General features: G+C 37.8%; 1 protein-coding gene across 1 annotated transcript in view; it reads right to left on the minus strand.

The window, feature by feature from the left end:
- Positions 1–875: 875 nt before the first annotated feature.
- INTS1 (integrator complex subunit 1) overlaps positions 876–17,970 on the minus strand; it is a gene marked incomplete at its 5' end in the record, with an annotated part of 48,790 nt that continues 31,695 nt past the window's right edge. The window contains 9 exon segments of the mRNA XM_072417755.1: positions 876–1,100; positions 3,110–3,219; positions 5,410–5,501; positions 6,730–6,800; positions 7,514–7,627; positions 8,772–8,884; positions 10,810–10,937; positions 11,770–11,962; positions 17,461–17,588. Coding sequence (XP_072273856.1) covers positions 970–1,100; positions 3,110–3,219; positions 5,410–5,501; positions 6,730–6,800; positions 7,514–7,627; positions 8,772–8,884; positions 10,810–10,937; positions 11,770–11,962; positions 17,461–17,588 — 1,080 coding nt within the window.

Here is a 17,970-nt window from a genome sequence, read left to right on the forward strand (position 1 = left end):
AATAGGGAGGTGTAAGAAACCAAAAATGTAGGCACAAGCATCCCCTAAAATCCCATCACTATGGCATCAACAGACCATAAACTCTGCCCACTAAAATGAAACTGGGGTTCGGGTATTGGAAGGGTGTATGTATGTATATATATATATATATATTATATATATAGATATATATGAAAGTGAGGATGTATAACAAGATATTTAACATATAGGGTATATGCCATCTAAAGAGCATTAATAAATGTATATATAAATCAAAGACTATTCATCAAAAATAATATTTCACTTACATAAATCGATGATCACTCTTTAAGTATTTTTATCTAATTGTTCCTGAGCATGGTTAAAGCTTATGTTTGTATTTCTTGATATATATTCTTTAACTGAGTAAACTCAACCTAAATCACAAGCCTAAAAAGCCCTCTATGTAAAGGGACATGCAAATCTGACTTTACACACTGCTGCAGTTCACGTACACATTTGAGAATATGTCCATTTTTTGTTTGATCCCAGTTGGAAATCTTTTTTGTTGCATTGTCTAAAGGAACATTCACTTTCTATTATGTCAACACCTTATTCCACTATAAAAAAATACAAAGGAATTCTCATGTTTCCATTGTTTTCAGTCTAGTTTGCGGACAAGCTGATTACTTTTACAGCTGTGCTCAGATGGAAACGTCAAGGGTCCAAAGTTTGCCTCTTCGAGGACACTTTCTGCATTGAGGCTGTTTGTCCTCCCCCAATTTTTGTGGGTTTCCTCCAGGTACATACCAAAAACATACTGATAGGTTATTTGACATGGATATGGACTCGGTAAAGAACAGAGAAAAATGTCAGCACCATATCAATTCACGGATCAAAAAAATAAATAAAATGTATTTAAGTCAAGGGTCGGTTTTTATTATAAAACAATAACAATAGCTAAGATAACATCTCTACAAGTCTTTTGTCTGAACTGTTAAAAAGTTCATTTCAGTCGCGAGTCTCCCGGACTATAGCATCCATGTGAAGGACCTTCAAAGCTTCTGAGATCTGAGGGCTGGTGTCCATCTGCCCATACATTCCCACCAGGAAAGCTCTGTGTAGAAGTACAGAGGCGTGCTCTGTAAGAAGATGCAGAAACAAAAATAAAGATAAAATCAGACATTACGGAAACAGAACAAATGCTCATGTTGATGGCTGTTTTCCTATGTGTGATGAATTTGGAGTATAGGTCAGCAAAATTCCACAGTTTAATGCAGAAGTATACTGTAAAGGAAATGTGTGCCAACATGTTGCTTATTGCAGAGAGACAGGCAATGTCCACTCTGCAATAAAATAAACTAACCTCCCTGTTTGGAATTTGTCACCAACTCTTCCAGGTTCAGAATCTACATCCATATTGATTGACCAGGCTGGAATGACATAACTCTTTTTAACATACCTAAATGTTTTAATTTTTGCTTTGCCTAGCATTTCTGAAGACATTACATGGCCTGTTAAGATTGTAATGAGGGCAAAGTCTAATACATTTGAAAATACAAAAAATGCAGGTAGAAATAAAATATTTAATGCATTTAAGTGGAACTAAAGTCCCATTGTTTGATCAGGCTGGTCATTATTGGAGAAAGGGACAGAAATTGTCTCTTTAGCAATATTATATCTGCCTATGTGCCTGATAACTCCATGGAGTTATTAAAAAAGGTTTGGATGACAGCCTACCTGGAAATCCAAGCTTCCCCTGGGCTTGCCGGAACTAAATGAACTCCTGCGCAGGAGTAACATCATCCCAGTCCTGACAATCAAGATTGTACTGGCAGGCAAAGTGGGGTTTAGTTCCACTTTAAAATGAAGGAGCAATACCCTTTCATTTTAGTTTAAGAAGACATTCCCCTGTTTAAACAGAACATTCCTGCTCAACCTTCTTTTTATACAGCAGATAAAAAAACATAAGATTATGCTAGAATTTTGCAAGGAGGATTGGTGAAAATATTACCAAAAATGTTAGAGACTGGTGGGCAATATATGCTGCTGAGCCTTAAGATGTTTTCACCTTACCCCCAGTACATCAATATATCTATAAATAAATTTGTTTTGAAAATATTTTGAAAGAATTTTAAATGTCTACTTTCCCATCCTCCTCCTTCACTGTATTAGGAGTCCAACTAAGGTGTGAGTGTACTAAAGCTTTTTTTCAATAATTCTTATTATTTTAAAACCAGGTAATAAGACAAAGAAGCACAACAAATCTTACAGCATTATTAGGAGAAGTGAGCACATGGTTGGGTCACAAAACAGTATTACAGGAATGCATATACATATGGAACCATGTAAGAGGCGAAAAAAAATAGTTGGAAAAGTTGTGAATGGGTTGAAATATCCCAGCGTGTCAGGGGTATATTTATTCGTAACAAGAGAAGTGAACAATCTAGGCCCGGGGCATGTAATATTATACCCAATGTGACCAGACACACTAGAATTTACCCAGTAAAGTAGTAAAGTAGTGAAGTCTCTCAGGACTGCTCTCATTTTTTGTATAGCAAAAAACAGGCCATTTTACGTTTCATTTGCCTTATGGTTGGGTTAGAAGACCCTAGGCCTTAGTCAGAATCATGTTGGCTGATGTAAAAAAAAGAATGTCAGTATACCAAACTGAGTATTAGTACACTAAGTGGCACCATAAAATTCAGGTAATGTGATTTTATCAATGGGTGGGATCAAACCCATTTTATTGCCTACCAAGTGTAAATTGCTGACACTAACATGAATCAGTGCCAAGATTCATTGAGCCAGCGATCCCCATGTGTAGAGTTGTCATCATCACCTCTAAATATTATATAGTGGCATTAAAAAATTACTTTTAATAAAAAATAATAATCTGAAGACTATTTACTGTATTTCCTTTTCCTATAATCTGGCCACATAATCACCAATGGATAGGGTCAGTAGATTATCCCATATGAGAGCCCAATATGTGTAAGCTGCAAACACTTACATGAGTTAGTGCACAGATCAAGACAGGCAGCAATAAGACTGCTGTCACCATGTTTAGCTGGATTTCTTGCACTCATTTCTGTGTGTGAAATAACATACATGGAGAAAAGCTGAGGGGTGTCTAACAAGCAGATTTTACCTTGACAAAGTAATATGTACCCAGCCAGGTTATTCAGTGCTGTTTGAACAACTTCAGAGTCTCTGCTGCCACGGCAGTACATGAAAGTAGGGAGGAAGTCTGCAGCAATGCTGAAAAAGACAAAAGCATCAATCAGTTACAGATAAAATATTTCCCATGTGCTTGAAACAACTGTACTGTTCTCATCTAAAGGATTCTAAAGAGCTGGGTCTACATTGCCCAATAAAAGGCCAAAACTTATTTATACAAACAGATGCACAGTGTAGGGAACAAAATAAGGATGCTTGTCAGGTTTTGCATGTTCAGTCGTGCCTTACAACTAAGAACTATGCATCTGAGACACATCACATAAAAGATTGAGTACATGTAGAACAGTATGAAATCCCTCCTCCTCTAAGTTTAAGCAATTTGTTTATGTAACTCTTCTACATGTTTGTGTGATTCATTGAATACAATTCAAATATCAATTAGATCAGTTAATACAGTAGACTGTGAAAATTGCAAAATATATGCTCACATATGTAGTCCATAAATCTTAGTGGACAAACAACAGGATGAAGCGGTTTATCCACTTTGATGGATAAAAAATCTAATTCAAAGCACAAATATGAATCAAAATGTGTTTGCATACCCTATATGTAGATACAGGCTATTAGGCAATAGAAGATACATACACTTCCAATAAAAACTCTCTCTGTGTATTATATATATATATATATATATATATATATATATATATATATAGTGTAACATGGTGAGAATTGTAAAGCCAGTTTTGGAGATGATTTCAGTGCATCTTTTTCAAATTCTCCTGTAAAAGTGGATATTGGGCCTGAATAACTTTGCATTTAAATTTTGTGCTTCAGAATTGCAGTATATTTGGGATCCAGGCCCGAAGTGTCCTTGAAGGAATGGGTTGGGGCCAGGCCTTTTTCCAGGTCAGGAAATTAGGATGAGCCTGAAGCACCTGGCCATAAAAAAAGTGCAGCTGTCTTTGAGACAGGGGGAAGTGGTAGCTTGAGGCCAGGTGGTGAGGCTGAGTGCAACCTGTGGGCTGGGAGAGCCTAGGAGAACAAAGCTTAGGTTTCTGGGACCACTAACCTGACCTGTCCCAGTCTGGGAGGGAGCCTGGAAACCACAGCATGAGGCAGCTCCTAGTTCTAAAGGACAAACAACAAGACAATAAAAACTAACTATGGCATTCGCATGGCGTAGCCGCTTGTGGCAGCAGGACTTTATTTGCCAACCACTTGGGACTTAAAGGTAATGTAAGCTATATTTTTATTTTAAGACATATTTTGTTATGCTGAATGAAAGCTACTACGAGGGGGTGCCTTGTAGTTCCTGGCTTTGCTCCCTTCCAGATGAAATAGAAAAATTAGATGAAAAGATATCTTAGTATGTAACTGCAAATAGTAGGTCTTTGCGATTCCTAAATTTGTTTTTTCTTTTAGTGAGCTGTGATGGCAGAGGCACAAGCAAGTTTCATGTCATTGGAGTTATGGGCCGTCATGAAGTTTTTGTTTCTCCAGGGAAAGTCAGCAAGGCACATTCACACTGAGATGTCACAAACATTGGGGGAGGAGTGTCCTTCCTACAGCACTGTCAAAACCTGGATATCTTGTTTCAAGACTGGGCATTTCACAGTTGAAGATGAGCCCCGCAATGGGCACCCCCCAACCTCAACTGACCCGGCAACCTGTGATGCTGTCCATGAGCTGAATTTTGAGGACCGGCGAATATCCGCAAAAAGATAGCCCAGATATTTGACATCCACAGGAGCATGTTGCAGTTATCGCCACCATCCTAGACATGCACAAGCTTTCATCCAAGTGGGTGCTGAAATGTTTGAACAGTGATCAGAAGAAGGAATGAGTTGGAGAATCCAATGCCGTTTTGGCCCATTTTGAAGCTGCAAAGGACTTTTTGGCTAGGTTAGTGACTGAGGATGAAACCGGGCTCCACATCTATGATCCTGAAACCAAGGAACAGTCAAAGGAATGGCGCCCGTTTTCTGGAACAGAGATGGTATTCTGTTGGTGGACTACCTACCTCAGGGCTCTAGTATCACCGGACAGTATTATGCTAACCTCCTAGAACAGCTAAAGGAGGCAATTAGGACGAAACATCGTGGAAAGTTGACCAAATGGATCCTTTTTTTGCAGGACAATGCACCTGTGCACACGTCCAACGTTGTGGCTGCTTTATTGAACACCCTGGGTTTCCAATTGGTGCACCATCCCCCCTACTCACCTGACCTCGACCTTTTAGATAAAGGAAAACACATCCTTCTCACTCACCTGGGATTACACTGAATAGAGCGCAAGGCCAGACCAAATGCCAAATTACGACACGTTTCCTCTGTGGAACTCATAAGCCTCTGAAAATCGCTCTGTGAAAACAAAGAGGAACAAGCAAATTGCCCTTACTATATCTTCAATAAGAAGAGTTCACTGTAAATGCCATGGATTCTCCCCCACACTGAGTTCACAGGATCACACACATGGGCTCCTCACACTGTTCCCTTGTTACATCCTACAAGGAATCATCCTATGAAGTGTAAGGCCTGGAGCCCAGCACCAATAAAGGGAGGTTTAAACAATTAATGGTGCTCATTTTAAAGACAGTTCTTTTAACACTTGCAGCAATAAAAATGCACACTAGAAAGCTGAATGTAAAAATATAGACACTATAAACATACTTTATGTTACTAATTAAAATAAAAGAAAGTGTTTGTCAAAAAATGTGTTTTAGGTAAAGACGATAACTCTAGTCAGGTTTTTGGAGATTTACCCACACTTCCTGCCATGTTTTACTAGACAGGAAGTGATGCAATACAGACACAGACAGAAGAAAAAAATCGGAAAAGGATTTTGGACCTATGCTGTTCTAAAATCCCTGACAAAGTATTGAATCACTACTCTTGGAGGATGGGTATTCAGATGTTTTATTTGAAAAAAAGAAAATTAAAGATCTTACAAAGCAAGTTTAACAGCCGAACATTCTGCCATCGTAAAACATACACCGACAAAATGTAATATTTGAAATTCTGTAACATTTTCTGCTCAGACCAAGTAGGGGGAAAATTATGCAATTATTTAACAATGAGGAAAAAATGATAAAATCAACTTAGTATCTCTTTGCACCTTCTCTGATTTCTATAGGAGCATGAATACTTTAAGGCATGGACTTCACCAATGAAAAACAATATTCTTTATGAATCAAGTTTCAACTGTATTGTATAGCAGCGGACAGATCAATTTTTTAGATGGAGCCTTGCCATGGAAATATTTTAACATTTCCATCATACACTTTCAGTCTAGTTGAGATCTGGACTGTTTCCTGGCCATATGAGTGCAATCATATGCCTTTCCTGAAGTAAAGTTTTAAAACAGAACTAAACCAATGTGACTATTGATTGGTTCAAATAGCAATCAGCTTTAACATATCAAGTCGAAAATTCTAATAACAGCTTTGAGAAACCTGTCCAGTTATACTGACCTGTGAGAGCACTAAAATTTTTACGACAAAATTTAAAAAAACTTAAGGATCAGTTTCATCCTATAAAACTAGGAAGCAGTTGATCACATTTCACAGATGTAAAGGCTTGGCATACTCACAGCAAAGAAAGCGAGGATTTCAGGCCTCCGGACAGACATTTCATCTATGTCGCTCAGGGTCTGCAGGATATCTGGAAATAAAGGAAAGAAGTATAGCAGACACCCACTTAAATCCATTACAAGTCTGAAGAGAAGCTGGGTCAGCATGACAATTAACAGGCTGGAGTAAACATTGTCTTTCAATCAAGCAATTCATTTTGCCGAAAAAATGAGCTGTGATAACAGATCGTCATGAACCCTGAAAGAAGGGACCCAGCTGCCAACTCTGAATTTTGTTCTAGTCTCCGGGCAATGCTTGGGCTTCCAAGAATTCATCAGATTGCAAGCAAGGCTCTGCCATGGACACAAAACAAAATGACCAGAGCTGTAACGAAGACGTAAAGATGTAAAGCTGACAGGGGCCTTCAACAGATCTGAGCTGTGACTTTTCACTATAATTATATTTGGCTTTTTCCATACTTTATTTCAAATTAATAGAGATTGCTGCTGATAGCTCAGGTTTTGGATAATCAGAAGAAATGTTTTGCCTGTGAGAAATGAGGAGAAAGCTCATATTACTGAATTTGCTTTCATGGCAGTCTGTGTCACAGTATAGTTTTGGAAAAATACCATAAACAAGCCAGTATTCATCTATGACAAAGCTGCTACATATTAATGTTATATTGCTTACAGGCAACAATAGAAGTATGCAAAATGTTAAGTTGCTTATGAATGTGTTTAAAAAAAGTTTTCTTTTCGTAGAACTATTTCGGAGTATGAAGTAAGCAGAAAGATAGAAACTCACCTTCCACTGTATGACTGCGGGAAATCCTCTTAAGGTAAGGTGCCATTTCAGTAGCTGTTAGAGGTGTGAACATTGAGACACTGACAAGAGGAAGGGACCCTGCAGCAGACTCATCTGTGCCAAAACATGAGATAAATAATGTTATGTAGAAACCAAATGTAAAATTGTTAGGTAATACTTACAACATTAGAAGACATAAATGTACCAGACCTGACATTCTGTTAAGAGGCCTACAATTTACATAGCAATGTCGGCCATTAAAGGCCAATTTTAACCAAAAATTTAAATTTACTTTTAGGTTTGTATAGATGCATTTAGTCAAAATGGAGATTTTTACTTTTTTTATGGTAATGCAGTCTTCATGCAGAAGTGTCCAGCTTTGTGAAATGACTCTAGCTCATTAATAAAAGAAATGATTACTTCTTCTAGAATATAGGGCCTGTATCTACAGTCCTCCATGGACATATACAACAAGCTTCTAACATCATTTTACAATGTTTCTAAGATCATCCTAAGTATTAAAACAGGTGCAGTTCACCTAGTTCGGCTACTTCTGCATTGCTGTAGATATGTATGGGCAGAGAAGCAGTTTAAAAGTGAACAAAAACCACTTGACACTGGCAGTTATGTAATATGGTTTAGGACTCTTTCCTTAAGACTGAAATCTCATAAAGGTGACAGGAAGTCATCAAAGCTAGGAACCTTACAAAGACTGCTAGGGACCCAATAATTCAAATAGTAATTGCACATCCCTGCTTACAGCCCACAACTAATATTTGACACCTTTTGTGTGCCTCAGAGAAAAGGTATTGGTTTCTAGTGTGATCAGAATTCCTGTGAGGTTTCAGGACACAAAATTAAACATTCTAATGCATATTACCGAAACAATAATAAAATTAGACTTACACACATTCACTTACTTTTCAACAAACAAACCTGTTATAAAAGCAATGAAAAAGCAACCTTTGCTGATATTTTTAAAAAAGCGAGCTGCAGACCAAGAGTTGTGACTTAAAGCCCGACTAAATCCAGAACAGAACAAGGCAAATTGTCATAATCAGTTGAAATGATAAGTATCAGCTTTGGAACTAAATGTTATAACAAATGTCCATCGAGTAGCTGTAATAAATGTAACATCAGACTGAACAGATGTTTTTAAATAGCATTAGCGATTCTCTGAGATTTTATTGTCGTATCGCTTAGGTCCCAGGTTGAATGTATAGCTGATAGGGACACAATTTCATAGTATATAACACACCTTCTTTCTCTTCATCCTGGCTCTTCTCCAAAGTTCCTCCCCTGTTGGGCAGGCTTAGACCAGCCAATAGAGATTTGAGCATTGTAAAATCATTGTTCTCTGATGACAAAGCACTGGAAAATAAATCAAAGCAAGTATCACCATACTGAACATGAAATGAACAATTTTCATAAAATAAACTATGCATGTGCACATTGACTACAGGGATTCCAAAAAACAGACCAGAGGACTATAGAAAACCAGTGTTCTCTCCAGAAATTTATTTTAGGAAGCTGTAGCTGGGTGGTTAAAAAGTATGTCAATATTTCCATCTTTTGTAATATGTCCCAACTGTCCAGTGCGGGAAATTTGGATCCCACATCCTAGTATTCTAAGTTTTAAGAGTGTAATCTCTTGTAGTAGTGTAATATTGTGATTAATGTAGTGTAAAAAAGTTGACAGTTCAAATTAGCCGTAAAAAACTGTACCATTTACCTCTACTGAGTGACTACTGGCAACTGCTAGGCATCTGGGAATGGTAACAGATGGTAAGTGCTGAGCAGCAGTTTTTCAAGCAGCAAAGGTTCCTGGTGTGAGCTAGGGGAAAATGCAGCAAATGCAACCTTACTGCCAGTGTGAATTCAGCCTAACTTCAGATGTGCCCCCGAGGCTATATCTAGTCAATGAGAACTTTTTTGAACAATTTGTTTACACTTGATATGTCCACAAAATGAGCCAAGCAAGTCCCATGTTTTCTCAGCTTCCCTCTTTTTTTTTGGTGCTCATCGTGTCTCACATTTGCACCTACATTTTCGGTTTCCTCTAACTCACAGTTGAAAAGACTTTATGGTTCAAAGAGTGAAGCAGATAAAGTAGCACAGCATGATTTCTGAAACATAGGTATAAATTTAGGGGCCCCATCCCAATGCTCCTTGCTATTTAAGTGGCCCGGGGGGTCCCCAATTTGCATTTGAAATTTAGGACTCCAAGACACACTTTTCTTTTGGTACAGCAAACTCAATGTTCAACTTTCATAAGTTTTTAAACTTGTAACCCTGATATCTTTAAATTCTACATTGGTAGCTTTGATGGTCTCCTGTGCACCCAGAAAATTTCAGATTTGGTTAACAAAACTAAAAATATTTACCTAAATTGAATATTTGTATAACTAACACATAGCTGTAAAATTTTGGATTCATATGCTGACCATTAACATTCTGCCACTGGTCATTAGGGAGAAATGCTATCGCTGCTTTGCATCTCAAGGAGTGTGGCAATAATGATACGGCCAGGGCTCCTTAAGTAACTTTAAACTGATGAGCTAAAAAGGCTTCCACTGTGGAACTTAAGTTCCACTTTAAAAATTTGCAATCAGGTGGGGCTTTATTATCGAAAGGGACAAGGCCAATCTGTAAAAAAAATTTCCTACGCGCCTGAACAATCCCTTTAAATGTCAAAATCACTGCATTCACAGCTCAACATTGCCAGCACAGGAGTTACACCAGCCAATCAGGATGGCCAAAGATCGGAACAAGGAAGAGAAGAAAACAGCAGTGCCCACAACACAGCAGAGACACATGAGTATAATGAGGTTTAGTTCCACTTGAAGGCATTACCTTAGGCTAAATTCTGATTCTATAGTTTCTCATTGCTTCACGGGTCCTGGTAAAAGTCAATCGAAAGTTGACAGTACACAACTCAAAGGAACAATAGATCAAATATGATAGGGAGCTCCCATCTAATATATTAAACCCCATCTCCACCCCACAATCTGAAATGCAGAATACTGTACACATGTGTGCTAAGTTTGTGTACAAAATTGAAGCGATACTGTAACCAATAATCAAACATGTCTTTGCAAGACAGTAATTGCTATGGCTAAATTTTTACAGTGGGTTCCCTTTGGGGACAATTAAACACAATGATATTGAGCACTGTGATGTTCCAGAAACCACTGACATTGGAAAACATCCTACAGTTCTGCTGCAAGCTTTGACACAGATGGTTCACAGTAAAGAGAACAGCAATAACTCTGCAAACCATGATTTAAATCACTTACTGTAGGGGATCGGAATGCTTCTGTAGGAAGGATACAGCCGCCTGAGCGTCACATGTGATGTACTTGTGGATTAACTGCACAAATTTACTCATGAAGCCAGCCAAATGCCTGGAATATTTTCTGTAATTCTAAAAACAAGCAGGACAGCAAAGCCAAGATAATTATGTATTAATAAATAAAGGTGTCAGCTCTTTCTAGCTAACCAAGACACAGATGTATTATAGTATTTAATGATTAGACATAATGCAATCCTGCTAGGTGGGGCAAGTGTAGACACCTGGTCTAGATCTAAAAAATTCTCAATTTCTCTACATTTCATCCATAAAATCAAAGTTGTTGCTTGGAGAAATTTTCACAATGGTTGTTTAGAGGGGGAGTGAAGATTAGCTAAAAGCCAGGCAGAAGCCTAAGCCCTTTATACAGTGTACTCCATGGTTAATCAAAGGTATTACCATTGGAAAACAGTACAGTACATATAATTTATTTACTCCTACTTTACTTACTCTATCTATCTATCTATCTATCTATCTATCTATCTATCTATCTATCTATCTATCTATCTATCTATCTATCTATCTATGTGTGTGTGTATAAACTGTGTTGCACATATTTGCATATTATACAAGACTTTGTTTCCCTTCCCCATTGGAAGGTCCACACTCGCTGCCATCTACTGCGGAATTTTGGGGTCTAGTATTTACACTCATTGACAACAGATGATATCACACCAACAAATCTGTGTTAGTAGAAGTACAGTCTACTTTCTATCAAAAAGTCTGCCTCCTAACAATATTTTTTTAACAATTTTAGTTCTGCTTTAAAGGCCACACTTCACAAAACCTTCGAGTCTGTAACCAAACTAATAAAACTTTTTCCTTTGTACTCACATTTTACAGCTAAAACACACAAACACGTGTTTACAAACATGTCCCTGAATAATGAGCATTTTCCTTTTCTTACCTGTAGAAGTTTGATAAAAGACAGAAGGCAGTCCCAAAGGGCTTCCTGATGCTCACTATGGAACACCTGGGGCTGCAGGAGCTCCAGGATACCCAAAACATGGGTGAAAAATGTTAGATGATTCTGTTGACGAAATTCATGGAAATTCAAGTGCACACGACCATGCAGCAAAACAGCTATCATTGGCAAGTGTCTGGAAAAGAAAAAGTGGATAATTTAACACTAATAGGCAGAATATATGCTCCTAAATAGTACACAGCTAGAATGGTTTCAACCTGACAATGAGCATTGAATATGGGAAAGTAAAATGTTCTATATTGATTTTGCTCTGTTACCAAACGTCACTGGAAAGATAGGGAACTCCACTTTCATTACATATTTGTAGAATCTAATCAGCTAAAAATATTTTTTTCATTTTTCTCAATAAGGATCCCCATCCTGGTACATTCTATTTATAAATAAAAATATAGATTTTTATTTTCAGGCTTACAACTAAAAATGACTAAATGACTAAAAAAGAGTCAGAATTAGTAGCATCCTGTATACATGAATCATGATTAGAAAACAGTGTAATTGAGCAAGATTTATTGCTACAACATAAAACTAAGTAATCAGTCATCAGTCGTAGCATAATACGGACCTAATAAATGAGTACTCAAGGAGTGGGTTAAGGACCACTCTGAGAATGTCTTAGAGTGACCCAACCAGATCCCAGACAAGAACCCCATTGAACACCTCTGGATAGACCTAAAAATGGCTGTCGCTGACGGTCACAATCCAGCCTGGTTGGGCTGGCCAAAGGTGCTTCAACTAAGTACTAAGTGAAGGGTCTGAATACATAAATGCAATATTTCAGTTTTTTTCTTTTTATTAATTTACAAAATTATGAAATGAAAAAACTGAAGGAGGTCTGAATACTTTCTGAAGCCACTGTAAGTCTGTAATTTGTTTAATCTAACTTAAGCCAAGCTGCTCTGTTAAGGCGTGCTTAAGGTTAAGAAGGGGTGCTTACAATGGTCACAATTTTTTCATTTCCTTTACCTTTATTCCAAAATTGGAAAAAACAGGTTTGTTTTTTAAAAACTGTTTAAAAGGCAATAGTCGTAGTTCAGATATCATTTATTGTTCACTTTGCTCCATCTAAATTTACCAGTTCATCTAACAACCCACAGGCGCTGTTCTGTTCTCAGGCACACTATAAATTACTGGACATCCAGGTGTGATTTATCATTTTCTCTCTGCAAGCAACCAGAACTTGTCAAAATGCCTTTTCAGGATTATCTGAAGCTCTTTACCAATACCACCTCCAATTCCACTGAGATAGGTGCCGTTTGCTGCATTAACAACCTAAGCAGCTTGAAGCTTGATAACATTGGCTTTTTGGAATTGCCCTTGTCACCATCCAAGCAGTCTGCTTTTCCATGTTTTTGCCGTTTTCCTTTACTTCATACAGAAGGTGAGAAATTATGGTTGTGTGGCCCTACTGTATGATGTTGACAGCCCTCTAAAACAGCACAAGCTATATGTCCCAGGATGTCACTTATGGACTCAATGAAGATCAAGGCTTTTGCTTATGAAACACTTGATTTACTTTCTAAATGTTGCCAACCTAATCTCTCTGTGCTTATCTGTGCTTATTGATACTTCTGAATGTGATGAAGACTGCATCTAAGAACACAACAGGATATTTTCAGCGGACAACAGTTGTAAATATACAAGATCAAGATAACTTGTGGTGGCTTCACGTTGTCTTTGCGGTCTTTCTTTTGCTTTATTTGACGCACATCATAAGTAAACACTCAATTTACATACGCTATCAAGATGATGAGAAAGTTAACAAGACAATTATTATAAATGGATTACCCCACAATGCAGATAAGAAGACCATAAAGAAGCACTTTAGTGAAGCCTATACTGCCTGTATAGTGAATAACATTGAGTTGTGCCAGGATGTCTCCAAGCTGATGAAGATCAGACAAGACAGGAGGAGAGTCCGTAATAACTTGGCTTACTACACCCATGTCCACCAGACAACAGCGAGTCAGCATGAATCCAACACCGTTCAGTTGCTGTTTTTCCATGCCCAGATGTCAACCAAGAGACGCTTTAGAGTATTATCAAAGCATGAAGAACAAACTTAGGAAACAATATATAAAGGAGCTAAAATCCGCCAGACGATTAAAGATTGGACTGGGCTATGTGACATTTTAGAAAAAGACAATGGCCAACCTGATTCTCAAAGACTTTAATGCCATTACGTGTCACAGAAAACCCTCTAGTGTAAGTGAACAACTGAAAATCTCCCGCTGGTCTGTCTCTGGTGCCCACCAACCACAAGATATTTTATGGGGTAACATGTCCGTGCATGCCTGGAAGTGGTGGGCACAATTCTTCCTCATTAACTCATTGCTCTTCGCTTTGCTATTTTACCTGACAACACCAGAAAAGATTGTTTCTAGCCTGGACAAATGGGAAATAACAAAATCCATCATATGAATAGGGCTCTCAAATACTTTCCAAATCTGCAGCTGTGGACGTTCGCCTCTTTACTTCAAGTCATCGTTTATTATTCCACCCCTTATGAGGCAGACTGGCTAAAATCTGCTGAGAACAGAATGATGCTCCACAAGATGTTCGCCTTCCTTATTTTTATGGTCCTAATATCACCATCACTTGGACTTGTAAGCTTTTATGATTTCTTCCTCTGGGTGTATGCAGGATTGCAAGATGACAACAGCTTCAGCAGAATAAAATGCATATTTTGGCTTCACCAAGGAGCCCTGGTAGTTCATTATGTCATTGTGTATGCCTTTGTTGCCAATGCACTGGATTTGCTGAGATTTCCAGAATTCCTCTGGTACATCACACGCATCGCAAATACCACCGGAGAAAGGATACACATCATGCAGACCCACGCTAAGGAAGTTTCATATGGAGAGATTTACGCCAGAATGCTTTCCGTCATCACAGTTGTAATGACATACAGCAACATTTCCCCCTGGTGGTACCCTGCCGTTTACTCTACATGTTATTAAAGCATGATACAGACATGAACAACTTCAACTATGTGCATATTCAGAGGAATACACCAAGCTGCAGTGAAATTGTCCATATAAGCTCCAATCATATCCATAATGTGGCTCTTTTTCTTTTGCCTTCAGAGAAGAGGTTGGGTACCACCAACAATAATGCTGGGAGTATTAGTGCTCTCTATCACTATAGCCTCTGACCAAAGCTGTACATGGTCATGTCAAACATCTCTGCAAATCCAGCTTTGAGATCAAGGAAGAACTGTATCCAACATCACAGACTACCACGGGCAAAGAAGATGGATCTGAGCAGTCACCAGTGTATGTTCCAACCTGTGTCATTTTGAACATTGAAATGGAAAGATTTGCAACAGAATACAGCTGCAAAACCAATGCAGTCGGATGAATGCACGCTTTATAGGAACTATCCTTGAGAGCTTATACAGCACAAGACTTGCTTCAAGAACTCGCAATACAGCTAATGGGACAATACAGCCGTGGGACCATGGAGAATGAAGTGCAACCCTTACAAGAATTAACCTGGAGAACAAAGGGTGTGAACAATGACATTAGGAATCCAGAAGAGAGTTCCTTCTACTCCGGCCTTATGAAAACTACAGCCTTGAAGTTGCTTGTAAATAACAATGCATAAACAGGACAAAAAAAAAAAAAAAAAAAAACAGTCACCTAGCAAGCGTTTATGACCAAAGACTCTGAATCTGACTCCTGGGATAAAGAGGATCAAGGGCGAGCATGTCAACACCAAAATTAAAAAGCCAGTTGGAAATACAATCAAGGTATTTCAACAACTGTTGTGGGACCTGCATATACAAGCTGGACAAATGAACTAAAAAATGTAATATTTATTTATTTAGTATGTGTGTCCCTTAAATTTACATACTAGTACATAACTAATTAATTTAAATACATTGCTTTAAAATACCTGAATGAATAAATTGATTAAATTAAATAAAAATTAAAGTTTAAAAAAAAACTTTACATTTGTGTTTCTCTTTATTTTTTAGAATGTGTTTTTTTGAAAATGTTTTAAAATACTCCTATATTCTAAGTGAAAATGTTGACTCCTGCATTTAAATACTAGTACCCTATGCTAGCATAGCTGAGGAACTGAGAAGTAGATTATCAAAATAACCTGGTCTCCTCCAGGAAGATACGCTGCAGGCTGAAACCAGGTTGTGGCCCACCTGCACACTTGTATGAACAGCTAAAATGGTACTAATTCAGCTGGAAGTCTTGGGAGTGATTGAAAGGTGATAGTGTTAAAGAGCGAGCAGCAAACAGTCACGTTCATTAATGCCCATGTGGGGGTGATAACCAGGACAGCACAGAGAACAATGAATGACAGGAGACACTAAGGTCACAGGGACACAGGTATAACAGGGTCACTGGAAACGCTTCAAGAGACAGGGTCACTTGGAAGCACTGCATAGAATCACCTTAGTGTACACATATTTCTCATATATTTAGCATTGCTGTGCTATGCTTTAAATGTGCCAGCCAATCAAGAGAGCTGTCTCCTATAGCTATCAACACTATAAATATGTGAATATGTGTGTGACGAAAGCACAAATGTCAAAAGAATGCCTGATATGGTACAAGGGTGTATTTTTTTTCTTTATTGACAATAAGCTATCCTGTGGCACTTGTGACTAGTTCACTGCATAATTATCCATGCGGTACGCAACATGTGCTTGTTCATCATGGCCACATCCCTAATAAACATAGACAAACATAATGTGTGGAAAGCCACTAGTGTCTTGGACTTTTTAAGGCCAATCTTGCATCATAGCAAATTGTTTAACAAACAAGAAAAAAGTTCTTGTTTGTTAAACAATTTGTTATTAAATAACATTAAAAAACCTACATTAAAAAATAAAAATCTAAAACAACAAACTAGATACTCCTGAGGGTTTTCCTTTAAAGGTATACATGTTTTGCAGAGACTATGCCCTTTACTCGATGCTGGTAAAGGACAGACAGAACAGCAATCTAAGGACTATTTCTTATAAGCAGCAACCAAATGGCATCTCGAAGGTGTCAAAAAAGTCTCTGATACAAATACCCAGCTTCTATTTGGATGCGATAAATGTTTTGATAATTTGAAAGTAATTCAGGTATATACACACACTGTAGTTATCCACTGGTTTACATAATATGCTCACAAAAGGCTCCTAATAAATCTCAAATAGTTAAGTGTCTTGTCTGGCTGATCATCTGGCTCTGTGTCTCCTCTGCTCTTCTTACTGCTATCCCGCCAAGCACTAGAATCATTTGGTTGCTGCCTATAGGAAATATATAGACTGATGTTCTGTCCGCCCTTTACCAGCATATAGAAGGGGCGCTGCATGTTTCAAACCAGATTTTCTTTGCTTTCCTGAAAAAGCAGATAATCTCCACAAAACCCATAGAACTGGGTATACCTTTGTAGGAAAACCCTTAGGAGTATCTAGTTTGTGATTTTAGATTTGTATTTTTTAATGTAGGGTTTTTTTTAATATTTAAAAAAGTAAGTTTTATTGTAGATTAAAAAAAGCTTTTTTTTGTTTGTTAAACAATTTGCTATGATGTAAAATTGGCTTAAGAAGTCCCAGAAACTAGTGGTTCACTGCGTAGTAACTCAGTTGGAATCGACAAAGTGTACCTGAGCAGCAGGAGGGGATGCGCCACAGCAAGCTTACGACAAGCCATATTGGCATCAGCCATTCGACTATCCTTAGCATCAGTTGTTTCAGCCAACAGTGTAATGAAGCGGTGTATAAGGCCATCCATCTAATGTAACACAAATGAAAATGTTAATCAATAAAAATAAAGTCAGCAAAGTAAAAAGACAACCTTTTCACTAGTGATGTGTAGTCAGCCCTCTGAACCACTAATAAGGAATCATTGCTCTGTCCAGTTTTAGTAAATTTCACCTTAAATAACTGATTCCTTCAAATGTAAAATGTAATAAAAGAAACCAGATGAAACATGAGTAGCAGAACTGGGTGGTCAGGTTCTATTGCTTGCCACTATATTGTCGGTCTGTCACTAGTCAAAGGCTTTCAAAAAAGAAAAAAAATATTATATATATATAACCCTCATTTAAAATACTTGCCTTTGTCCTTATTATAACTGGCTTCCCATGTATAGTTGTACTATTCCCTAGATGTTG

This window comes from Pyxicephalus adspersus, chromosome 7, assembly GCF_032062135.1.
Source record: "Pyxicephalus adspersus chromosome 7, UCB_Pads_2.0, whole genome shotgun sequence".
In the NCBI taxonomy this organism is placed as follows: domain Eukaryota; kingdom Metazoa; phylum Chordata; class Amphibia; order Anura; family Pyxicephalidae; genus Pyxicephalus; species Pyxicephalus adspersus.